This window comes from Pongo pygmaeus, chromosome 18 (assembly GCF_028885625.2).
Source record: "Pongo pygmaeus isolate AG05252 chromosome 18, NHGRI_mPonPyg2-v2.0_pri, whole genome shotgun sequence".
Classification (NCBI taxonomy): Eukaryota; Metazoa; Chordata; class Mammalia; order Primates; family Hominidae; genus Pongo; species Pongo pygmaeus.
The window spans coordinates 83594997-83621547 of NC_072391.2; the positions used below are offsets into that span (position 1 = coordinate 83594997).

The 26551-nt window shown below is 49.1% G+C and overlaps 1 protein-coding gene across 46 annotated transcripts; it reads right to left on the bottom strand.

The window, feature by feature from the left end:
* Positions 1 to 1451: 1451 nt before the first annotated feature.
* On the bottom strand, positions 1452 to 25955 carry LOC129015331 (uncharacterized). 46 transcript variants are annotated; one of them, XR_008494536.2, is made up of 10 exons: positions 25807 to 25898; positions 17050 to 17137; positions 15037 to 15119; positions 13937 to 14945; positions 13616 to 13847; positions 11853 to 11875; positions 11670 to 11763; positions 10509 to 10671; positions 9501 to 9809; positions 8615 to 8944 (listed from the first exon to the last, which is right to left on the bottom strand). XR_008494536.2 is itself a non-coding variant. In XM_054453102.2 (9 exons), coding segments are annotated over exons 4-9 (534 nt in total). In that variant the 5' UTR covers positions 13960 to 14945; positions 15037 to 15119; positions 17050 to 17137; positions 25807 to 25898; the 3' UTR covers positions 1452 to 1637. The 46 variants fall into 46 exon arrangements, 43 of the variants coding, with proteins under 43 accessions (XP_054309077.1, XP_054309078.1, XP_054309073.1 ...); XR_008494538.2 differs by having other exon boundaries at positions 8621 to 8944; positions 11670 to 11760; XM_054453102.2 differs by lacking the exons at positions 8615 to 8944; positions 9501 to 9809 and adding an exon at positions 1452 to 1639 and having other exon boundaries at positions 11670 to 11760.
* Positions 25956 to 26551: the final 596 nt, after the last annotated feature.

The following is a 26551-nucleotide window of genomic DNA, read 5'->3' on the forward strand; positions in this document are numbered from 1 at the left end:
TGGATGGAAATACCTGGGGAAATGGAGGGAGAAGTTTTCAATGCTAAATACCCTGAAATGTTTCATTTTTACTTTTCAAAAAAATGATGATGAAGTTTTTCAGTTTAAGTTTACCTACAATTGTTCACCCTCATGTATGCCAAATGCCTGACAGGTCTGTAGATGCTGAAAACATTTTAAAGAGTGATAGCAAATATTTTCAAGCTCTCTGATGGGCACCAACTTATTTAATCTTGACAACAACCCCAAGAGGTAGGCACTATTGTTATCCGTGTCTCACAGGTGAGGAAACTGAGGCATTGAGGGATCAAGTGACGGGTGCAAGGTCACACAGCTGAAAATGGGGTCAGAACCAGGTTCCCCTGCCATTGCCTTGACCCCTGCACTATCCCAGCATGTGCACCTGCACGCCTCTCCCACCCAGGCTGCCCTGGGTTTTGAGCAAAGCCTCTTGCATCATTCCTGGTCAGCATGAACAAAGATTTGCTGTGTGATCCTGGATAAGCCACTTAACTTTTCTGTTCCTCAATTCTATTTCTATAACAAGACTAAGAAGAAGTCTCACTCTGTTGCCAGGCTGGAATGCAGTGGTATGATCTCAGCTCACTGCAACCTCCACCTCCTGGGTTCAAGCAATTTTCCTGCCTCAGCCTTCTGAGTAGCTGACTACAGGTGTCTGCCACCATGCCCGGCTAATTTTTGTATTTTTAGTAGAGGCAGGGTTTCACCATGTTGGCCAGGATGGTCTCGATCTCTTGACCTTGTGATCCACCCACCTCGGCCTCCCAAAGTGCTGGGATTACAGGTGTGAGCCACCGTGCCCGGCCGGGACTCCAGAATTTTACAGTAGAAAGTGGCTGTATAGCCCTCCTAAATCAGTGTCCCTTTGGTTTAGAAAACCCTTGTTACACTTGCTGTTATATACTCTGCCAGAAGGTAAAAAGAGAACTTGTAGTGTGTGTGTGTGTGTGTGTGATTTTGTTCTCATCCCAAAAGAAAAATGTAATGTAGGTGTGAAATAAGGTGTGATTTTTATGGGTCCACAGATAAGCCTATGGTGTACATTAGTACTCCTGACTCCACAGACAATGCCCTCTGCTCCTGTCTAAAGGTCTTATGGGTCGTCGGGGTTTTACGGATGTGGGCAGTGGAGGGAGTAAGCCCTGCCAGCCTGAGAATCAAGTTCCAAACCATGGGACCCAGATAAAGAGCTCACCTTCCTTAGGCCTCTGCATTCTTATCTGTAAAATGGGACTACCAACAGTCTCTGCTTCATAGTAGAACTTTCATACATGGCCACTGTCTTAGTCTGTTTGGGCTTCTGTAACAAAATACCATAAAGGAAGAGTAGCTTGTAAACACAGAAATTTCTTTCTCATAGTTCTTGAGGCTGGGAAATCTAAGATCAAGGTGTTAGCAGATTCCTGATTTGGTGTCTAGTGAGGACTTGCCTCCTGGCTCATCCATGGTGACTTCTGGCTGTGTCCTCACAGGGTAGAAAGGGAAACTCCAGCTCCTTATAAAGGCACTAATTGCATTCCTGAGGGCTCCACCTTCATGATCACCTCCATCTCCTAACACTATCACCTTGGTGAATTTTGGGAGACACCAACGCACAGACCGTAGCAGCCACCCTTCTCTGCAAAAGATGTGGGGAATATGGTCTTTATTGCAAGTGGCTGATTGCCTAGCTACCAACAGGAATGAAAGGGTGAATGGATTTGGAGGGATAGTTACCAGAATGTGCCAGAGTCTGATTAATTTGAGCTACTATCAGGAATAAAAAGAATCATTTTCAAAAAATTGAGAAGCTAAAAGTTGTTGGTCAAGGATAGGTTTTATCATTGTGTTTGAAGTGCTCTAATGAGATGTCTTGTTCAAATTCGTTTTGGGACTAGATGTTGCAAGAGTGTCCCAGGACATCTATAGAAGCTCAAGCAGGTCTGGCCACTGGTTCAAAATCACACAGCCAGGGAGAAGCCAGGCAGGTGCCAGCCCAGGCCACCCGGCCCCAGAGCCCAGGCCTTTGCTCTCCCTCTGCAGAAGTCTTGGCCACCAGAGTCAGCTGTGCCCACAAGTCCGTCCACTCCCATGAGGAGAACGGGAACTCATGCTTGCCCACTCGAAGCAGACACTTCTTTGAATAGGAGGAATCTACCAGAGGCTCCCTGTAGCAACCTGACCACCTAGTTGAGATGAACAATCTATCATGGCGCCATAATCATTGCGCCATCACCTCCAGGGGTTGGACGGGAGTTTGTTGCATGGGTTCTTTGGTGGGAGGCAGGGGCATGGCTCCTCACCATGCAGAAAGCACCAACAAGCAAGGACCAGGGAGTTTTGAGGAGGACAAGCCACAGGGAGGGGAGCAGGTGCCCCAACTCATCATGCAGCCCTGACCCTCCACCTCCCATGAGGCCATCAAGTCCCCTCTGCAGCACACCTGCTACCTGGCGCTCCCCTTTCAATACATCCCACCACATGTAATAGTCGCTCACTTTCCCATTGTTTCCCCACTTCTAACATAAAGCGTCAGAGCTAGTGTGTGGAGTCTTGGCCACATGCCACACCCTGTTCTAACAACATGGCTAAACATAGCTGATTCCACCACCAGGGCTGTCCCAGTCCCGTTTTACAGAGCAAGACTCAAAAGCATGAGACAGGTGAAGAGTGCACCCAAGGTCATGGGGCTGACCAGTGGCACAGCTTGGTGACGCGCCAGCTGCCTGGCTCTAGAACTGCACCATCCAGAATGGCAGCCGCCAGCCACATGAGCCACTTGCATCAAAATTCACCCCTACTGGCCAAATTTAGGACAACTGGAGCAACAGGATGAATACTGGTCATAAGGAATTCTAACCCAGAGAATAAAATAGGAATTCGTGAATCCATATTGGTATAACAAATAAGTGGAGGGGAAGGAAAAGCTCTTTCTCATAGTAAAATTAAAAATTTGGTGGGACCCCAGCTCCACCCCTCCCTGATGTTTGGCTCTGAGTGAGTTCACGGAGGCAAAGCTTCTCCATGGGAGTGCTCATCCATCTTCACAAGGTCACTGGGAAGATCACGCTAGAAGAAAAGTGTTGAGCCCAGAGTTCATCCAAAGGCACTGCAGCTTATATTATTACTGCTACTAAACCCAAGTAAAACAAAGAGCAAAAGTTTCCACCTGAAACCAAATCTAAGAGTGTGGTGGGTAGAGGAGGCAGGAGACCTCATCTCTATTGAAAATATAAAAATTAGCCAGGCGCCTGTAATCCCAGCCACTGGGGAGGCTGAGACAGGAGAATCACTTGAACCCAGGAGGCAGAGGTTGCAGTGAGCCGAGATCAAGCCATTGCACTCCAGCCTGGGTGACAGAGCAAGACTCCATCTCACAAAAAAAAAAAAAGAAAAAAAAAAGAAAAAAGAAAGTTTAAAGAATATGTGTTTAGATATTGTAGAATTTCTAACCTAGCTGTAAGTAAAATGTTTGAAAACAATGGTTGGGAAGAAAGAAACATTAAGTATACTCTTGTAAAGTTCTTATATTGTGCATGAAGTTGTGTAATATCATTTGAAGGTAAATAAATAAGTTAAAGATGTATATTATAAACCCTAAAGCAACCACTAAAATAGCAAAACACTTATAGCTATTAAATATAAAATATAAAATAATAATCCAAAAGAAGGCACACAAAGAGGAAAAAGGAACAAAATATAGATTAGACAAATAGAAAACTATAGCAAAATAATAGATGTAAAGCTAAATATATAAATAATCACATTAAATGTAAACGGTCTAAATATCCCAACTAAAAGGCAGAGATTGTCAGACTGAATTCTTAAAAATCCGAGTATATACTGCCTTCAAGAAATGCATGGTAAGGCCGGGCTCAGTGGCCCATGCCTGTAATCCCAGCACTTTGGGAGGCCAATGCAGGCAGATCATTTGAGGCCAGGAGTTTGAGACCAGCCTGGCCACCATGGTGAAACCCTCTCTCTACTGAAAAACTAAAAATTAGCCAGATGTGGTGGCACATGCATGTAGTCCCAGCTACTCGGGAGGCTGAGGCACAAGAATCACTTGAACCTGGGAGGCAGAGGTTGCAGTGAGCCAAGATCACACCACTGCACTCTAGCCTAGGTGACAGAGTAACACTTTGTCAAAAAAAAAAAGCATGTTAAAGACAAAGACACAAATAGGTTAAAAATAAAAGGATGGGTGAGGATTCATTATGCTAACACTACTCAAAAGAAAGCTTGACCAGGTGCAGTGGCTCATGCCTGTAGTTCTAGCACTTTGGAAGGCTGAGGCAGAAGGATTGTTGTGCCCAGGAGTTTGAGATCTGCCTGGGCAACATAGTGAGACCTTGAAAAAAAAAAGAAAGAAAGAAAAAGAAAGAAAGGAAGGAAGGAAAGAAGGAAGGAAGGAAAGGAGAAAGAGAGAAAGAAACTGGGACTGGGACTGGGTCAGGGAGAGGATGCCAACTCACATAGTACCTGGTAATATTAAAATTTTTTGAATGACATAAGCTACAAAGCTCATTCAAGAAAAAATAGCCTATGTCTAGTAAAAGTATTAAATTTGCAGGAAAATTCTTCCAAGAAAGAAAACTTCAGGCTCAGTTTCGCTGGTGAATTTTACCAAACTATTAAGGATGAACTATTACGAATTACACACCAGCTCTTCCAGATAATGAACTTAACCATTGACCCAATGCTGACCTAAATCAGCATTACCTTGATACCAAAACCAGACAAAGACACTACAAGAAAAGAAAACTATAGACAAATATTCCCCATGAATATAGATGCAAAAATTCTATAGACAATTTTAGCAAACCAAATTCAACAACATAGCAAAAAGGATTATAAACTGTGACCAAGTAAGGTTTATCCCAGGAATGCATGGTTGATTTAACACTCAAAATCAATGTAACTCATTATATTAATGAATTAAACACACACACAGTATCATTTCAATAGATGCAATAGATTGCCCTGCAATTCATTGAGGGCAGGGAAGAGGGCTTGGTGCTGGGAGTAACTGTGTGATCTTGAACAAGTCAATTCCCTTCTCTGGCCTCGATTTCTTTCAAAATAAATGATACGGGCCGGGTGCAGTGGCTCACACCCGTAATCACAGCACTCTGGGAGTCCGAGATGGGTTGATCACCTGAGGCCAGGAGTTCAAGACCAGCCTGGCCAACATGGTGAAACTCCATCTTTACTAAAAATACACACACACACACACACACACAAATAGCGGGCATGGTAGTGGACACCTGTAATCCCAGCTACTTGGGAGCTTGAGGCAGGAGAATCACTTGAACCCGGGAGGTGGAGGCTGCAGTGAGCCAAGATCATGCCACTGCACTTCAGCCTGGGCAACAAGAGTAAAACTCCATCTCATTAAATAAATAAATAAAATAAGTGATATAGTATTTAATTTAAAATATGTGATTTAGTAAAATAAGCAATTTATAGCTAAGGTTATCTTATAATTTATTATCAAAGTGAGACATTTTCAAGTGATGAGTGTGCCGGGACCACAGCCGTAATTCAGGAAGGTCCTGAGGAAACCAGTATTACATTTGCCTCAGTTGAATTCTGTAATATTATCCTATGCCATCAGGGTGTTTGTAGCATGGAAAATCACTCACTGCATTTGATCTATGGGCATCCATCATCGAGATATTATTATTGTCCCCGTGGTCCCTACAGAAGCTGCCTCCAGTGTTCTCATAAAGTAGGAGGGTGAATGCAATGTGGTGAACTTGACTCAGAAAATACAGAATAAATTTTCAGTAATTTTGAAAGTAAAAGAGAAAGACAGTTTGATGAATAGAGACATTTGTTCCATTTTGTTTTGTTGTTCTTGTTATTGAAATGAGTACGCCCATAGCAAACTGAGAGCATGAGTATCTAATATAAATAGGACATCTTCTCAGGAAGCAATGTCTGTGAGATGGGTAATAAAATTATCCAAAGCAAAGGCATCCTGGAATAGACTAACAGATGGAAGAGCCAAGATCCTACATTAGGTACATTTCTTACTTCTGGATCAATTCTCTTTGATGGTTAAAATAATCGCAGTTCCATAGATAAAATTCAATCTCCCTCTGAATGTAAAATTCTTTAGGCTCTCATTCTCCTTGCCCTGGATTTCTTGCCCTGAGCCCTTCTTGTGCATTTGAATTTCATTAGCTTTTGAGAAAACATTGCCCCATAGGACCATGATTTCCCTCATTTCAATATAACGGGAAAATGTCGCAAATGGCACTGTGGTTTATATTTTTGGAACACCATTTCAGGTGAAGGTCAAGGTGAAAGTTCTAACTTTATCTTGGCAGGCACTTTATAGACAGATGCTCAGGAAATGTTTGCTGAATAAATGGGACAAAGAATGTTTCTGGGGAAGACCAATGTGATGGGTATTCTCCGCTTGCAACCTACTCTGTAACTTAAGAGCAGTTATTAGGGGATCAGTCAAGGCAGGAGTAGAGCTGTCTGTGGCACCATCTCCCCAGCTCCCTCCCTGTGGGGTCCCCCTGTCTGTGCTCCACCTCTGGCTCAGCAGTCCCTCCTGCTAAGCTCCAGTCCTTCCTTCTTTCCCTTCTTCATGCCCAGTGGTAGAACCCGCTCCCATATGCCACCCGTAAGGGGCTGAACTGGTCATTGCTGTTCATATACCTCCACTCACAACTTTGCACCTGGTCTTTTGTCCAACTCTCTTCAAATTTCCCAATTTGACTTGACCACCATGCCATTTCTGTCCAGAAGGTGGACAATTCGTTGCTGGCCCTCACCTTGCTCATTGGGCAAAGATTCAAATTTAACTTGTCCAACTCCAAGGAGATCATATGTGCAGTAGAGCACACAAAAAGCAAAATAATGTTTGAAATTGGCATCATGTCAGAATCATTGTGCCTGGGTCAGGTGACCTGAATGGAAGGCTGGGAGGAGGGGCTTCAAATGTTTACTATATTTAAAGTCTGGGGCCGGGCACGGTGGCTCACGTCTGTAATCCCAGCACTTTGGGAGGTCGAGGCGGGTGGATCACTTGAGGTCAGGAGTTCGAGACCAGCCTGGCCAACATAGTGAAACCCCGTCTCTACGCAAAATACAAAAATTAGCCAGGCGTGGTGGTGGGCGCTGTAATCCCAGCTACTTGAGAGGCTGAGGCAGGAGAATCATTTAAACTTGGGAGGCGGAGGTTGCAGTGAGCCAAAATCGTGCCATTGCACTCCAGCCTGGGCGATAGAATATAATAATATTCTCAAAAATTAATAATTCTCAAAAAATAAGAATAGTACAACTAGTAAAAAAAAATGAAGTTTGGAAGGAGAGGCCAACCCACTTCTCAGAGCGAGAACTTGCCTGGAAACTGGAAGACGGGGGCACGGTTTACTGTGCGCCGTGACCTTGGGCAAATCCCTTGATCTCTTGCATTTCAATTTCCTTGGAAAAAATCTGAGGTGGTTTGGAGACTCCACTAATAACAATACACGTAAAGACCTTTGCCAAAGCAAGTTCAAGCCCATTCTCGGTGCTTTCTTCCGAGGTTATTTTTGTGTGCTGGTGCATGTATGTGACCGTATTTGATAAGGTATTTCCTGGAGGTGTTTGCGAAAGTCCATCCAAGCCAGGGGGTCGCTGAACCTCAGGAACTGACCAGCCCTCCTCCAACAGAGCACCGTGGGGGAAAGAGAATTCCACATGGACCCTATTTTTGTACCATTTTCCCTGAAATAGGAAGGCAAGATTCGGTCTCATGTTGCATGCTGGTGGCTTTCCCTCCGGCGAGCACTCCCACCCTCCGAAGGAAGGACTTCCCTTGGCCTCTTGCTTCCTTAGCAGGTTTCCTCAGACCCCTGCTCAGGGGAATGCCGACTCAGCAGGAAGACACCCGTGGCCAAGACCTGCCCCAGGCCCTCGCTATCTGACCGTGGATCCCACTTGAATCCTTTCCATTCCTCTTGAAGGAGCGGAGAGGGCTTTGCCCCACAGAATCATGAGAGATCAGATGGTCTCAGCTTTAGCTGAAGGAAGATGCCCCTCAAATGTGCTTCCTCCAAGCATGTGGGGACCTGATGGGAGGTGGTGCATCCTGCCTGTCCCATGGAGGACCCTTTGATGAGGTGTTTGGCTCATTATCCACCACTTTGGGAAGTTGCAGGGGGCATCAGGGCGGAAGCAGGGGCTTGGGGTCTGCTGTCAAACTTCGGCTCTCCCTTCTGGCTACGGAAGGGCTTGCTGGGGTTTGCTGGGTTATCTGGGAAGGGACTGCACGGGTTGCCTGACAAAATAAGGACCCCAGGTACATTTGAATTTCAGTAATAAATGATTTTTTACAATAGCATGAAACATACTTTTATAAATGTGGTGTGTTGTTTATCTAAAATTCAAATGTACCTGGGCATTCTTTATTTTTATTTGCTGAATCTGACAACTCACACAGCATCAAAAAATTGGCACAGGGTAGGCTCACAGCAAAGCATTTCCTTCATGATGTTTGTCCATTAAACAGATACTTTTTGTGAGCCTACTAGGCACTAGGCCCTGGGGACACAGCAGGGAATACGAAGGTATCAGTTTCTTATGGCTGCCCTAACAAATTCCCACAAATCTAGAGGCAGAAACAACACACATTTATTAGTTTACAGTTCTGGAGGTCAGAAGTCCAGCACAGGCCTCACTGGGCTAAAATTAGGGTGTTGACAGGGCTAGTTCCTTCTGGTGGCCCCAAGGCAGTGTCTATTCCTTGTCTTTTCCAGAGACTACCACGTTCCTTGGTTTGTAGCACCTTAATCTTCAAAGCCAGCAGTTGCATTTTGAGTCCTTCTCATGACACCATGGCTGGTTCTCTTTTGTCTCATTCAGGATCATCTCCCTACTTTAAGGTCAGCTGATTAGCAACCTTCACTCCACCTGCCACCTTAATCGCCCTTTGCCATGTAACCTAGTGGAATCCCAGGTTCCAGGGATTAGGATGCAGATGTCTTGGATGGCATCATCTGCTAGCACAGGTCCCTTTTCCCACCTCCTGTCCATGCCCAGCCCCTCTCCCAACCCAGAGGAACGAGGCATCAGCTTGGCTTCTGGGCCTGGAGAGAAGTCCTCGAGTGATGGCAATGGTGACAGCCACGATAGCAATGACAGCAGCAGTCACAATGATGGACTGCATGGCTCTCCAAGCATAGACGCTTCTGTGAGTGTTTCTTTCTTTCACCACCCAGTGATCCTGTGACTTGCTGGGTTCATACAGCCCGAGTGAGTGGGGATGTAATGGTGCATTACCAGGCTCAGAATCCCAAGCTTTCCCTCTACACCGCAGTCCACAGGACCACGAGTTTCCTCGGGGCAGGGACAGTGCTCATCTTTGTGAGTAGAGAGGCTGCTTCAGCCAAGAGCAATGATCTGGACTCAGAGCTCAGGGCCAGCTCCTGCCGGATGTATACCCCGGGGGACAGGGGGTGGGGGGTTCGTTATCCTTCAACCAGGGGTCGATAGCCCACCTTGCGGGGTTGTTGTGAGGATTAAATGAGGTTTTCTAGGGGTTTCCTGAGACATTGAGAGCCTCAGCAAACGGGAGTCAGGATTAAGACTCTGCACCCAGTCTTCCCCATGGGTCTGTGGGGCACGATCCTTGTGGTGTGTGCTGTGCTGTTGGAGGGATTGAGTGCACCGAGCAAAGATCATCCACTCTCCAGCCTGAGTGCTTAATTCCATGCAACAAAGCTTTCTGTGCTCCTACTGTGTGCCAGGCTCTGGGTGAAGGGCTGAGGACTCGAAGATGACTTAGGTTCAAGGCTTTGCCCTTTTATCTATGCAAGTTACAGATAAAGTCAGATTGTCTCCAAATAATTTGATAAGGTCATTATTATTATTATAAATAAAAAGAGTAATAACAGCTAATATGTTGAGAATTTGTACGTGACTGTCACTATCCTAAGCAATTTTCCTGGACTACCGCATTTCCTTATAGGGACCCATGTGGGAGGTACTATTCTTATCCCTGTTTTACAGATAAGCAGGAAATTGTTGTTCTGCATAGTTACCTAGATTGTTCCAGGTCAAATGGCTAGAAAGTAACGGAATCAACATTTGAACCCAAGACCAGGAGTAAAAAGGGCTTGCAAGAGGAAACATAATCGGGGGTGCAGTTCCTACGGGACACGAACTGTCTGCTGAAGCTGAATATGAGCACAGCCTCCCACCTGGAGATTCCACATTTAGGCACAATTGCAAGAAAAATGTGTACACGTCCACAAAAGGAACATCACCAGAGCATTCGGGCAGCACTGTTTGTAACAGCCAATGACCAGAACTCCTTAAATGCTTTTCAACAGTAGGATGGATCAATGAATTATGGGATAGGTATACAGAGGAATATTATGGAAAAATGAAAATGCACAAATCTTGCCACACACAACAGCAAGGGTGCGCCTCCCTAATATAACACTTAGCAAAGGAATCCAGGCACCGAAGAGTATGCCCTGTGTGACACCCTCTAAAATGCTCACAACCAGGTGCACAGGTCTCCATTTGCAGGGGCGTCAAGCTGGGCTGGAGCCGCTTTCCCCTGCTTGGTCCCAGGTTGGAGTTGGCGGAAAGAGGAAAGTGAGCGGGATCTGGAAGTTGGAAGTGGAGCAGCTGCCACGACCCCCGAAAGTCCTTGTGGCTGTCCTGGGGAGAGACAGGCAAGGAGGTGCTGATTGATGACAACCTGTTCTTGTTCTCCCTGTCTCCTTCCCAACTGCAAGCCTCACTGACCACCAGTGACCCAGGGACCACCAGTCACAGAAGCAGCTGTGCCCCACAGACCCCTCCACTGCCTCCCGTCCCCATTCCCCACGTGCCAGCCGGCTTTCTGGATTTCCCTGCAAGCTGCACTCACTGATGTTTCTGGAAGCCTCCCTGGGGAGGAACTTGCTTCTGAACCCCCTCAGTTCCTCCCACAATTGCGGAGGGTCTAAATCCCTGTCATAAATCTGTTATTCTACACCACGCATAGTAGTTCTGCCTCCCTGGTTGGCCGGGGCCTGATAAGCGTTATCAGGAGGCGGGAATGGCAGCCAGGAGGGGCACGGGAGCTTCTGGGCTGAGGGGCTGGCTCCAGGGCAGGGATGATTTCACAAAAATTCACTAAGCTGCATGCCTGTGATTTGCATGCTTGTGTGTATTTTTGTTGTATTTCAACACGCAATCTTTAAAGGGTGTTTTAAAGGGTGTTTTGCTATCATAGTCACTTTTATCATGATGCATATTAAGTTCCCAAAACAGAGGCGGAAGGCACAGAAAACGGTTTCACTTGATGAGTCTGCCAGACCCCTGGGCTGGGATGAGCAGGGCAGGGAACGCCTTATCTTCTGTGAATTCCCAGGGCCTGGCTGCCCCCAACCCAGGGTGGGGCTCAGTGAAGGCCACTGTGAGGAGGCTGGGTGCACACAGCGGGGAACCGGTACAGAGGGGGCCTGGGACAGAGGGGGCCTGGGAGGAGGGTGGACGGGGATGGGAAAGGCATGGTTCCCATCTCTTCGGGAGGAGAGCCTTGAGTGGCTTGTCCTTTACATTTTAAGAGTCTCTTATCTCAGAGGACATTGCCCAGAGCAAGGAACGGCACTCAGAAACTCATAAACCGCTTTCCCACCAGCTCTTCCAGGGACCCTGAGAAAGACCCTCACTTTGGGATTGATGGGCGGAGACCAGGGGGATTCTCCGGACTCTGGCTCTCCTGGGTCTGAGTGAAATTTCAGCCTCTGGGGTCTCAGCTTCCTGCTAAGAAATGGCTTTTGTTTCTTCAACAGTTACTGAAAGACGATTGCTGTGGGTTAGGGGCTGTTCTTTCTCGGCCAAAATGGACAAACCTGTATCTCCCAAGGATCCCTGTCTAGGAAGGAATACAAAATAAGTTTCTCTGCAAATTACATATATAAGTTTTTATGTAATTAACATACATAGGTTAGATTTTATATATAATTAATATGTAATTACATATCTATACATATATTTGCATACTTTGTATATTTATTTTTTACCACCTTCTCCTCTACTTTCTGTCTAGGCCCTGGGGCCACCCTCTGTCACCTGGGTCATCACAGTAGCCCAGAACGCACCTCCCTGCTAGCACCTGGCCTACCACTGGTCAGTTCTAACACAGCAGCCAATGTGATTCTTTAACACCTGAGTTGGGTCGCATCTCAGCCCTGCTCCGAACCCTCCAACAGCTTCCAACTCAGCCAGGTGTAATCTGAGGCTCATAACAGGGCCCAGGGCCTCCCCGAGCCAATACCACATGCCCCTCCCCCCGCTCCCTCCACTCCAGCCTCCTGCCTGCCCCTGGATGCCCCCTGCACCTCTGGCCACGGCACCATCTCTGCACTGGCTCCTCTTGTCTCTGCAGGAGTGCAGAGATCTGGGGATCCAATAGTGGCCACCCCTCCCTCCCTTCAGGCCCTACATAAACAGCATCACGCAGCACCTGCAGTCTCCAGCCTGTTTCCCTGCCTTATTTTCCTTTGCAGGACTTGACACCTGCAGGCCCAGGGCCTCATGGATTGTGGGTCCTCCCGCACTGAAACGGAAGCTTCCTGAGGACAGGGTCTTTGCTGGCTTCTCCCGCATAGAGACCAGGGCCTGGAATGCACTGTAGCTGCTAAAGAAATATTTGCTGGCCTAATGAATGAATGAATGAATGATTCATCCTTGCCCCGCCCCTTGCTCCCTCCACCCACCCTCCCCGGCCTCTGGGCCAGTGGCTGCCATTTCCGATGAATGTGAATAGATGGTCTCCTGGGAGCTGCCTTTTCCTGCTAGACTTCCAAGGGCCTGTGTTCCCGAGACAAAAGGGCCTCTGGCCCACTTGCCATCCCTCCCAGCACACAGGCTTATGAAGGGCGAACACCCTGGGACCTGGTGGCTGTTAAAGCCTTTATCACCCTGTCCTCATAAACCTCTACTCTGAAACCAGCCAACCCCCTCATCTTTGCAAAGCTTTTCAGGGAAGGGTGGATGGCAGTGAGTTGTCTGCAAACTTTGAGTAGGATCTGAGCTCAGGGTCCCTCCCTCCCGGTCCCCTTCTGCTCTGCGGTCTCCCTCTTTCTCTCCCTTCCCCTCCTCTGCCTGTCTCCCACCCCTTTTCATCTTCTGTCTGCTTCCTCCTGTGGGGACAGCAGAACCTATTCCAGGCTCTGCTGGGCTGGAAGCCCTCAACCTCCGTGGGGAGCCTGGGCCCCCAAGCCACAGGGAACAGCAACAGGGGAGTCAGCCTCCCCATCCCCACACAGAGAGGGCTCAGCCCCTTCATCCCCACGCAGAGAGGGCTCAGCCTACTCATCCCCACATAGAGAGGGCTCGGCCTCCTCATCCCCATGCAGAGGGGGCTCGGCCTCCTCATCCCCACGCAGAGGGGGCTCGGCCTCCTCATCCCCACGCAGAGGGGGTTCAGCCTGGGCTGCAGGAAGCAAACCCCTGACCCACTGCAGGCTGAGCCCAGACACTGAAGGTTGTGCGGGCCTCAAGGCCGGGTTGGGAGATTCAGGGGGTGACGCCCGGGGGCTCATTTCCTGAGCCAGGAGGTGCAGGAGGGGGGAGTGGGGCACAGCGCTGCCCAGCAGAGGCTGAGCCGCACCTGAGAGGGGAGGACGCTTCCGCTCTTCAGGCCTCCCGGATCCGCCAGGGCCCCTGCTGCTCCCACTTCCGCCACCCAGGAGGGACAGGCCGCCATCTTGAGTTTCCCTCCAGCCTGGCCTGGGGACGACTCTTCTTCAGTGCCTTCTTCTCCACCGATTCCTCGCATATTAAGATTCCAGAAGGTTCTGATCTCTTGGTGCTTCAGTGTAAACGAGTATGTTTGGGGATAGCTGTGGGAAGTCAGAACTGAGAAAGGAGAAACACTCAGCTCCCCACACACGTTTGTCCCAGGAAACAGTAGCCCTCCCTCCCAGCCCACCTGGCCTGTGGGGATCCACTCATTCTTTCACAGATATCCAGGACTGGGCTAGGGAGGCTGGCGGTGGCAGGAGGCTGCTCTCCAGCTCTCTGGCTGCCCTGTGGAAGTCCTTTCTCCTCAGATTCTGATCTAGGGACGGCCCATAAGCTCCTGGCGAGGATGAATTGAGTTCAGTGATGTCAAGCTTGGCACAGTGCCTGTCCACAATGAGCCCAATAATTGTTAGCTATTGTCACCTCGACGGTGCCGCTCACCTGGATGCCACTTACCTGGGTGATACCACTTACCTGGACACCACTCACCTGGCTGTCACTCACCTGGGTGCCACCACCTGGACACCACTTACCTGGATGCCACTCACCTGGACACCACTCACCTGGGTGATGCCACTCACCTGGACACCACTCACCTGGGTGATGCCACTTACCTGGACACCACTCACCTGGATGCCACTCACCTGGACACCATTCACCTGGCTGTCACTCACCTGGGCACCACTCACCTGGGTGCCACCACCTGGACCCCACTTACCCGGATGTGACTCACTTGGGTGCCACTCAACTGGGTGCCACTCATGGGTGTTATGCACCTGGACAATGCTAGTCACGTGGATGCCACTCGCCTGGGTGTCACTCACCTGAATGCTACTCACCTGGGTGCCATTTACCTGGATGATATCACTCACCTGGATGTCACTCACCCAGGTGCCACTTACCTGGATGATATCACTCGCCTGGATGCCACTCACCCAGGTGTCACCTGGATAATGCCACTCACCTGAATGCCACTCACCTGGGTGCCACTCACCTGGAAGCTACTCACCTGGATGATGCCACTCACACAGATGCCACTCACCTGAATGTCATTCACCTAGGTGTCACTCACCTGGATGCTATTCACCTGGGTGCCACTCACCTGGGTGCCACCCACCTGAACACCACTCATCTGGGTGTGTGAGAACAGTAGAAGTTCCTGGAACATAGTTGGCATTCATCCTTCCCAATGCTTGCTGCAGACGAGGAAGCCATGATGTTTGCTCTTCCATTCCCTCCCTCCTCTGAGCCCCACTCCTCCCTTACCCCCATCTCCTTTCCCCTTACCTCATACACAGCCAGCCCTTACATGGTTATTTCTTCATGTCATCTGCCACCTCTGGGCAGCCAGGCTCCCCCAGACTCAAGCCCTGCAAAGAGAGGGTAGGGTCTGAACCACCTCACCTGGCACAGCCCACCTATCCCAGCATGGGCTTCAGACACCAGACTTCATGGGACCCACAGCTCCGTCTGCCCCTCTGGCATTCAGCTCCCAAGAGGTGGCAGCGCTCCTACTTATACACCAGGTGCCCTTTCCCACATGCCAATGGGCAGTGCTTGGAACCGCTCAGCAGGGAGGCTGCTGGCTGTCCCGAGGCTTCCAACCCTCCAGACATTCTTCCTGAGCTTGCCCAGGTGGGTTTTAGGTGGGAGTCCATTCATTCATTCATTTAATGATGATGAATGTTCTCTACTATAATGAGGAGAGTGAAAATACAGAGCTGAGGACGAACAGACAAAAACAAAAAACCCAAAATAGTTGCTCTGGAGAGTGAGTGGCACTGGGCATGGGGAGGAGTAAAGCAGGAAGCCGGTGTTTTCATTTTCTTCCCAACTTTTAGGTTCAGAGGGTGCATGTGCAGGTTTGTTATGTGGGTGAATCGCATGTCGCAAGGGGCTGGTGTGCGATTATTTCATCACCCAGGTACCTGCTAGGCAGTGTGTCCATCCTCATCCTCCTCCTACCCTCCACCCTTGAGTAGGCCCAGTGTCTGTTGTTCCCCTCTATGGGTCCATGTGTTCTCATCATTAACTCCCACTTATGAATGAGAACATGCCGTATTTAAAAAGGACATGATCTCATTCTTTTTATGGCGACATAGTATTCCATGGTGCGTGTATACCACATTTTCTTTAGTCTACTGTCAATAGGCATTTGGGTTGATTCCATGTCTTTGTTATTGTCAGCAGTGCCACGATGAACGCACAGATGCATGTGTATCTATTCCTTTCTGTCTATACCCAGTGATGGAATTGCTGGGTCACATGAAAGTTCTAAGTTCTCTGAGAAATCTCCAAACTGCTTTCCACAGCGGCTGCACTAAGTTACATTCCCATCAACAGTGTTTTCCATGAAAGGCTGTTGAGGATTATTTGATCTTTCTTAACCACATGCATTTTTAGATCACAAAAAAGAATAACACAAATGGGAGTACGCCACTCCCCACTGAATCCCCTCCAATGACACTGGGGCTCCCAGAGCAGATCTCCGGTCCTCACTATGGACTCTGAGCAATGCTGGCCTGGCCCCACCTCCCTCTCCAGCCTTTGCTGCAGCCACACTCCACTTGAAGGCCTGCCACAGGGCCTTCGCACATGCTGTTCCCTCCCAGGTGCTCTTTTCCCAGCTATCACTGTGGTCAGCTTCTCACCTTCAGGTCTCAGATTAAACTTCATCAGACCTTCCAATTCTAATGATCTGTTTGTGTGGTCATTTGACCATTTCCCCAGTAGACTCTAAGCTTCCGGAGGGCAGGGCCATGTCTGCTCACCCACAGGTGGATACCTGCCCCCAGCACTGCCCTGGCTCATGTGGAGTTTCCGCATTTTTTTGGACATAACAAACAATGTAGTAGTGATCTAGCCCCTGGGACAAGACGTTTAGAAGCTTCTCTCCCATGCAGCGCTGTTGCCTTCCCATTAGCCAAGATTTCGGCACAATCACTGTCCTGTTTCTTAGGCCTCACCAGGGAAGTCTCTGCGCAGTGATGTGGGATCAGGGAACTTGGCCTGAGCACAGGCTTGAACAGATGTGAGGGAAAGGGAGAAAAAGTGTCTCCCGCAAAACATCTCCCTAATATCCTGACACAGGGGCTTAAATTCCACCATAAAAATCACTCCTCGGGACTCTGGAAAGGCACCCGTGGAAGACAAATGAGATTGAAGGAGATAATGCCTGTGGCAGTGAAATGCAGGGCGGGAAAAAAAAAAAGCAAGGTCTGGAATGTTCTTGCAGTGGAGCGGTGGTTTCGCCCCATCCATCTGGTATCATCGCAGACCTGGTTTCTGTGGGGCTCCCACCTGCCCCCAGGCTGGGTTCTCCCATTCGGGAGAGCGGCGCGCCCTCGTCCTCACCACCAGGGGGCGCAGGGGAGCCCCATCTCAGCACCTGCAGAGTGCACAGGTTGGGGGCATAAGCCCAGCTCCCACTTGGATTTCATCCCCGACACCTGGAAAACTTAAGGAAACTTTAAACACACACACACACACACACACACACACACACACACACACACACACACACACACACACACACACACACACACACACACCCCTGCAGATTCTTTAACCCCCGTCCCAGAGAATCTGATATGGAGTGGACCGTGGGAATTTAGTGGTTTTGTTGGTTTTTTAAACAAGTGCCTTGATTGAAACTGATGTAGCCAGGTCCGTGAACCGTGCGTGAGTTCACTACAAACCGACTTTGCCCTAAAACCGCACAAAGGAAATTAGCCACCGTCATCCCTGATCATGAGGGGAACGAGAACAAAGGAAAAAGGAACCTAGATGAGTCATTCTTTTCTCTAATTTTCCACTGGCCATGCCCCCAAGTTCCCCGGCCACTGTGGACACACAGGGAGGGCGGGCGCCAGCACGGAGCCAGGGCTTAGTTGTCCTGCTGTGATGAGAACAGGCAATGTGAGGTTAACAAAGGTAAAGAGGCTGGAGGGAAAGAAGTCGTTAGTGCTGTCTGTGGATGACCAAGACCCACATTTTAATTTTTTCACTTTTTCTGTGTTGGTTTCTTAACTCAGGTGCAGACGGCGAACAAATTGCAGCCCTCGCTGCTGGTGCACCATTTTCATCCCTGGCCCGACGGAGCCCTTCTCTCGTTTTATTTCTCCAGTCCCCCTCCTGAGGGTTTCCTACTCCCATTCCTTCTCTCCACGTGGGCAACGGTTCCAACGGGTCTAAAGTGTGTTCTTAGTGTGGAAATAATTTGCACAAATGGTCTTGTGTTAAATATTTCATTCTATTTTTCTCCCCTCCCCACCCCACCCCTCAGCAAGGTATTAAGACCCACCCACTGTATTGGGTCCATATGCACTGTCCCTAGCTGGCACCTCTCATTCCATGGGGGGCGCCCCACGCTGTACTGTCCGCTGTCCCAGTGGTGAGTTCCTCAGCTCTCACCATCATAAACGACACCATGAGGGACATGGTGGCACGTGTCCCTTATGGATGTGTGAGAATTCCCCTAGCTGCTCCCCCAGGATGGGATGGGACTGGGCTGTAGGGTGTGTGAACACTCACCTGATTAACTACAACTAGTCAGACTTTTATGCCCTAATTGTAAGAGAAAAAATTAATTTAGTAAATGCAAGTATCCCATGAGACAAATGCTGTTGGGCCCCAAAGGGCAGCACAGAGGCTTCAAAACTGGACACAATCCCTTCTGACTATTCCTTTCTGTTCATGTGGGAAATAGAGAGCACCGTTCTTGTCCTTCACACTTCAGTTTCTGCTCAAATGTCTAAAATCAAAGTGAAGAAACCTTCTCTGTGAGCAAATATGGAAGAGGATTTGGGGATCCCCAGGGGGTGAGCTGGAACCACGGCAGTGGCCTCATCTGGGAGCTTACTGGAAATCCACAACCCAGATTCCAATCAATCAGAAACTGCAGGGGTGGGGCCCGGAAGTCCATGTTTGAACAAGTCTCCAGGGTACTCAGACATGTTGAAGTTTGGCGATAAATAAGGGCAACCCTAGTTGATATCTAGGTAGGAGATATACATCAGGGGTGTCCTCTTTTGGCTTCTCTGGCTGGGCCACATTGAAAGGAGAATAATTGTCTTGGGCCATACATAAAATACACTAACACTCACCGTAGCTGATGAGCTAAAAAAAGAAAATGACAAAAAATTTCATAATGTTTTAAGAAAGTTTAGGAATTTCTGTTGGGCCATATTCAAAGCTCTCCTTGGCCACATGTGGCCCTAGAGCCTTGGGTTGGACAAGCTTGATATAGGTGGATCAATAGATACAGATTGACTGATTGAATGAAGCTGGTTTTTGGCAAATCGTGGAACACAGAAGCACAGCTTGAAATTCCCCTCAGAGAGCATTTGGTGGTCTGAACCCCAGAATCTTCCTGGAAAAGAAGCCAGGAGTACTTAGCAGATGGGACTGAGCTACCAACCGTCTGCTTCAAACAGAAGATCTCAACTGTTTTCTATTGTACAAATGACACATCTTGGGAAGGTTTCCATAGAAAATAAAGTCCCAGGATGAGATGAACTGAAAACTCCTAACCCATTCCAGTCTCTCCTCATTTTACAGACAAGGAAACTAAAGCCCAGAGAGACGAACTGCTTCCCTGAAGGTCACACAGCTATTCCTGGCAGGGGCAGGCAGACCAAGTTCATCCGCACCCAGGGCTTCCTGTGTGTGCTGCACCAGCCCTACGTGAGTATAAGAAGGTTCTGGATGGGCTCTCGGAGCCCTCAAGACAATCCCATGCCAGGCAGCCCGATTTGAGCCCCTCAAGGACCCGGAGTGAGCTTGCTGGGGCCTGCTCAGTCCTCCCCACTTTGCAGCCCACCCCCCATCAGAAACACGGAAAGCCAAGCTGGCACACAGCTGGCGGCTTCAGGTTCCCGGCCAAGTTCATTTTGACATTACAAGACAAAAAGCACAAGCATGTTCCGATGGGACTGGCCGTTACTGCAGTGCCATTCAACAGGGTTTACGATTTTCCTGGAGCCTCTCGGCCGGGTGATGCCAGAGAGTAAGCCAGAAAAAGAAAATTCCTAGGTGACGTAAATGCAGTCACGACGCTTGCGAGGGGCATGCACTTTTCCTGCCCCGGGAAGGGGTGGGGTGCGGGGAACGGAGCCATTTTAGATCCAAATAGAGAAAAAGAAAACGAAAAACAAAAACAAAACAAAAAACCCTGTGCTGTGTATTCATTTCATCGCATAAGATCCTTGTGCGCTCACTGGCTTTGTTTTCCAACCAAATGCCTTTAACTTAATAAATGCTCTGGGCAATTAGCAGACAGGGGGCCCCCCATGAAATCATCAGAGCTGAGATCACTCGAGAGGGTATCAGAGAGTCAGGACATTAATTGCATTATTTTATTTCCAGATAAAAGTTATTTTGGTGGAGCCGGGCTTGCCAGAGAAGAAGCTGATAAGATCAGATGCCGTCTCTCACTGCCAGATATCCTATTAGGGGTCTCAGCAGACGGGGGATTGGGTGACAGTCCAGATCTTCATGGACAGCAGAGGTTTGTTTCAGGCCAGAGGAAAAGCCCAGGGTGCCTGAGGAGTCCCCTTATGCCATGAAAAAGCGAAGTAGGCTGTGCAGGCCCTCTGGGGGCTTTAGATAAAGCTTCTGATGGCCCTAGCTACAGCAATGGCTTTCACAGGAAAGAAAAAAAAAATCCTTTTCTCTTTCTTTTTCAAGAGAGGGACTCTTGGTTCCTTAGTAAATATAGATGCTGGACTCGGTGCGCAGCCTAAGGTCTCTCTCTCGGCAGTGGCCCAAAACACTCTCCCAAGCAAAAGGGAAAAGAAGACAGAGGGGGTTTGGGGATTATGTCAGGTAGTGAGCTGTTTCCTGGAGAAGCCTGCGTCTGGTTCCAGAGGGAAGTGAGTTTCTAAGAGAAGGCATCTGTAGGAATTTTGCCCATCAGCCATGACACCAGCACTGCTGTTGGAGGGATGAACAGCTCATGGACAAAGTCCTGTCTCCTCTCTCCCCTTCCCCGTGCCTGTGCAATATCATTAGAACTGGCAGACCCTTATTAAAAACAGTTGGCCACTGAGAGGCTATATCCAGTGTGAGACAGAAGCCCAGATGGTAGGTGGTCTTACTTTCAGGGTGGGGTGTTCCAGATGGTAACAGCCTCGAGGGTGGGAGGACCATGCTGCCTCTTTCTCGGCATCCGTAGGTGGTTCCTGCCTCCTTCCCTTTGGCAGGTGTGTGGGAAGGATTGAGTGTGAAGGGATGCTCACAAGCACTGAGAAGATGACCTGGCTCTTGTGAAATGACAGAGGTGGCCTGGGAGGTGTCCCGGACCCTGGATTTAATGTGCAACACATGGTTCAGTGGGTCCCAATGTTGGGACTGTAGAGAATGTACCAGAAGCCTCACAAATATTCAAGGAGTTGTGATTACTAGGACGGGGCTGAGTTAGGTCTATCTAGTACTTTGTAATTTTAAAGACCTGGTCAACCAATATTACAATATAAACAGGATCACATGGAGTACCCTTCTACTTCAAACAACTCCAGAGGCATTCTGCTGTGGATAATAGAAGCTGATTCTCTTTCTTTCTCCTCCTCCTCCTCTTCCACCTCCCTCATAAAGCATCCCCCAGCAATAACAGGGTACCATCATAATGATGATTATATTTAACTATGTGAGTGCCTACTCTTTGCTAACCAAACTAAATTATTAGTTGCATCATTTCATCTCAACTTCACATAGTTATTATATTTTTTCCTTTTTCCTTTTATTGTGGCAAAGTATAGTTAATGTAAACCTTGCCATTTTAACTTTTTTAAAGTGAATATTTCAGTGACATTGGGTCCATTCGCGTTATCGCACCACATCGTCACCGTCCAATTTCAAAACTGTTTCCATCCTGCAGAACTGGCACTTAGTACTTATTACACGACTCCCTCCTGCAGCCACGCTGGGAGCTGACCCTCTCCACCCGTGCTTCATGTACTCAGGCACTCATCCAGGGATCATCCTGTACCTCAGACTCCACCAAGAACCGTCCAGCCCCAGGGCCTTTGCAAGCGCTGGTCACACTGCCTGGAATGCCCTCTCCCAGCTCACCATGTGACTGGCTCTTTCTCATTCATTGGTCTCAGCCCAGTGGCCTCCTTCTCGTCAGAGAGGCCGCCCCTGCCTGCCCTGGCTGGCCGGCCCCTCCCCCACAATGACTCTATGACATCATCGTGTTCCTTCTCCTCGGAGCCCTCAGACCCTCTGAAATCCTCTGGTCTGTGTTTTGTTTCCTCCGTCTCTATCTCTCTCCCCACTAGAAGGCAGGTCTCAGGAGGGCAAGGACCCGGCCTGTCCAGCTCCCAGCCGTAGCCCCAGGGCCGGGTGTGCAGTAGATGCTCAACAAGCCTTCTTTCCTCCCACCAGCCTCTCCTCCACAAGGGGAGACAGGACTTGGGGGTATTTTTGGGGGTCTAAACAACGCAAAGGAAAGAGACGCTGAAGTGGGTGAGCTGGCCTCACATTGCACTTCCTGCTGGAGTTCAAAGTCAGCCCTGCCCCTGGAACTGCCATGGCCAGTTTAGATTGTTCCAGAATCCCCCTGCAGGCCGTTCAAAAGGCTCCCAGCTGCTATCAGGAAATAGCTCAGGAAGGTCCCTGTTAAACACCACCCCCATCCCTGTAACCCTGGGCAGCCCCCCGCCACCTGCTATTTTCTATCTCTGAGAATTTGCTGACATTAGGCAAGTCATGTCCATGGAATTATACGATGTTTGTCGTTTTATGAGTGGTTTGTTTCACTCGGCACCATATCCTCAAGGCTCACTCATGTCATAGCAGGTGTCAGAACTTCCTTCCTTTTTAAGGCTGAATAATATTCCACTGTATGGATGGACCACGTTTTGTTTATCCATTCTCCTGTCAATGAACATTTTCGTTGCTCTCAGCATTTGGCTGTTAGGAATAGCGCTCTGAGGACATTTGTGCACACGTGTTTGCATGGATTTAATTGTTTTTCCTTTTCTTGCCTGTTCTTGGGTGTCATGGCCAAGAAGCCACTGCCAAGTTCAACATTGTGAAGCTTTCCCCCTATGTTTTCTTCTAAGAGTTTTGTAGTTTTTTTACATTTAGTTATTATGGTAATGCCTTTGATCCTTTTTGAGTTAATTTTTTGTATCTGGTGTAAGATAAGGGCTCAACTTCATTCTTCTTCATGTGGTATTCAGTTTTCCAAATACCATTTGTTGAAGAGACTGCCCTCTCCCCACTGAAGGGTCTTGGCTCAAGACACTTGAATGTCAAATAAGTCAAAGGGCTTCTTTCTGGGCTCTGTGTTCTGTACCATTGGTCTGTCTGTCTGTCTGTATGTAGGTCAGGACCACAGTGTTTTGATTGTCATAGTTTTCTAGTAACTTTTGAAATCAGAAAGTGTATGACTTCCAACTTCCTGGTTTGTATTTTTACATTTTATATTTTGTCCCCATTTTACAGATGAGACAATGGAAGCTCAGAGAGGGGAACTGACTTCTGATTCTGAGGTCACAGAACAAGCAAGGGTGGGACAGGATTTGAACCCAGGCTTGTTTGACCACAGCCCCTTTCAACAAACATTTCTGTCTCAGCTTGGATCACAGAGCAATAAAGTTACAGCCCTTCCCAGCCACCTTCCTGTCCTGCTGATGAATTCAGCTGGGGTGGCAGCCTCGACACATCTCAAAGGCTCTGATACATTTTGGCTCTGTCCCCACCCAAATTTCATCTTGAATTGTAATAATCCCCACATGTCAAGGGCAGGGCCAAGTGGAGACCGTTGAATCATGGAGGTGCTTTCCCCCATGCTGTTCTCGTGGTAGTGAGTAAGTCTCACGTGATCTGATGGTTTTATAAATGGGAATTCCCTGGCACAAGCTCTCCTGCCTGCCACCGTGTAAGACCTGCCTTTGCTTCTCCTTTGTCTTCTGCCATGAGTGTGAGGCCTCCCCAGCCATGTGGAACTGTGAATCCGTTAAACCTCTTTCTTTATAAATTCCCCATTCTCAGGTATGTCTTTATTAGTAGCGTGAGAACAGATGAGGCTCACTGGACTAGCTGGTGGGGGAGGAGAAAGCAGCCCATGTTCCCTCTCTCAAGCAGGACCATTTTGTTTTCCTCAGTTTCCCTCTTCCACTTCCACTTGGGGACCCCCACAGCCATGGCCAGAGAGAGGGAGCTTGGGGTCCCAGTGCCTGGTACAAACTCACTCTGCCTCTCACTGCCCTTGGGGTCCCCACTCTGTGGGGTCAGGGACCGGGGTCCACAAGGAACTGCTTGTCGCCATCTTCCCACCCCCTACCCCAAAGGGGCTTGAGCATGTTCCCAGGCTCGCTTTCCCCACTGAAGGAAGGGTGACTGTGTGAGTCCTTCCACTTCATCACCCTCTCTATTTCCTTATATGTTCAGCAAAGACTTGACTGAAGTCACGGGTCTCATCATTCCTTTCCTAAGCTTTCTTCAAACAGCATGATGCGTGGACGAGAACACATGTGCTCTGTAGAAGGTGGGGCCACAAACCCCTGCCGACCGACCTTTCCTGCTTTCTGCCTCTAAGGTGCAACCCTGAAAGCACCTGCTGGAACCTCTGGGGCTCAGGGAGTGCAGCCTGGAAGCAGCAGGATATTCCCCAGGGCTGCAGTCCACCTCGGAAGCTGCTCACCACAGGTGTCTGCTTACACTTCGATTCAGATCACATAAAATAAAATGCAGCTCTTAGACTTCTGAGCCACCCTTCAAGAGCACAGCCACTCGTGGCTAATGGCTGCTGACTGGAACCCTGGATGGCCCAATCTAGAACTTTTCATCACCCCAGAGCATCCTGGGCAGTGCTTCTCCCGGGGAGCCCTGCAGGCAGTGACCTCCGGCTCTGAGCCTGATCCCGCATGAGCAGGAAGAAGACAGCCCAGGGAGGCTGCCCACAGCCGCAAGCTCATTTCTCATGGGAAACCACAAATGGGAGATGCCAAGAAATTAGAATAGAGGATGCTCCAGAGCAGACGCTCCTGTTTACAGGTACCTGGTTCTAGACAATCACGCATGAAAGGAAAATGGTGATATCTAAGAAACAGAGGAACCCATGGGCTTAACCAATGAGGTCGTAAGGAGCTCTATGATGGGAGTGTCACAGAGGTCTCACACGTTTAGGTGGGTGGAGAGTTTCAGAGCATGACTGGTTGATAATAACTGGTAGGCACTGTTGGCAGATGGCGACCATGCCAGGCATATAGCAGGGTGCTGCATCTTCTCTAATTCTCACTGCGGCCAATGAGTTTAGAGATTTTCACTCCCATTTTAGAGATCAGCTGAGACACAGAGAGGCCAAGCAGCTTCCTCAGTCAGAAAAGGGGCAGAGCCAGGGTTCACCCCCTCGCAGAGCCGTGCACCAGTTCTGCAGAGCCCAGGACGGGGTGAGGCCAGTCGTGAAAAACAGAGAAAGGCCTAAAGAAAGAGGAGGACAGAAAAAGGGCCTGTGTTGGACAGAGAAGGAGTGATTATTGAGGCGTGAAGTTCAGGCTCATGGAGGGCACTGGCCTGTTGTCTGCAGTGGCATTGAGAGCACTTGTTGGTCCTTCCACCACCATGTATAGCTGGTGCCCTTGGAGATTCCATCTGCTCTTTCCTATGGGGTCTGTGGGGTTGGATGTAGGGAGCCCATTTCATGGACCTGAACACTGAGTATCAGAGGGAAGGGTTTGCCAGGGGTCAGCCCCTGTATCCTCTCTCCCCACGCTACATCTGAGATTCACCCAGAGGGGGCCTAGGGAAACACCCGGTTGTTGAGAGCAGCAAATCTCAGACTTCGGCTTGCATGAGAGTTCCCTGGAGGGTCTGTGACAGGGCCGGGGTGGGGCTGAGAATGTGCATTTCTAACGCGCAAACTCTTTTCATCCTGCAGAGCTGAAACTCAGTACTCATTAAACAACTCCCTCCTGCAGCCACGCTGGGAGCTGACACTCTCCACACATGCTTCATGCACCCAGCCGCTCATCCAGGGATCATCCTGTACCTCAAATACCCCTAAGAACTGTCAAGCCCCAGGACCTTTGCACATGCTGGATGTACTACCTGTGATGCCCTCTTCTGGCTCACCACGTGGCTGGCTCCGTCTCATTCATTGGTCTCAGCCCAGTGGCCTCCTCATCAGAAGGACTGTCCCTGCCTGCCCTGGCTGGCCCACCCCCTCCCCCACAATGACTCTGTGATGTCACTGTGTTCCTTCTCCTTGGAGCCCTCAGGGCTCTGGAATCCTCTGGTCTGCACCCAGGTGGCACTGCTGCTGCTGCTGGTCCAGATACCACCTTTTGAGAACCACTGGTTTAAGGAACATGCCTCTCCCTGCTCATTCAGTTGAGGCCTCTCCTCAAGAAGATGTCTTTGCATTTGCTGTTTTTGGGTTGCTTTGTTTTGTGTTGCCGTAAAGATGTGAGATGCTGTCCTGGGACTCCAGGCTGATTTCTGACACCAGCATGTCTGCATTTTTGCAGAAAACCAGAGAATTCTGGGGTTCGAAGCTATGAGGTTTTGGGGTTTCTCTGAGGCAGTGGTGGGAGGAAGACCTCTCCCCTGAGCCCTCTCTCCTCTGCCAACCAGGAAGCTCAGAATTCCACAGCCTCCCCGACTCCCACCTCAGCGGGCACCAAGATTGCTGTAATTAGGCACTTGCAGATCTTGCAGGAGGTCAACTGATCCTGAATCTCGCTCCTTTTGACCTGGAGTATTTTGTAGGCTCTTTCTTATCGACAAGCTATATATCCCAGGGAAACTCTCTCCTCTCTCCCTGGTCCATGGTGAAAACGCCTTTGAGGGCTTT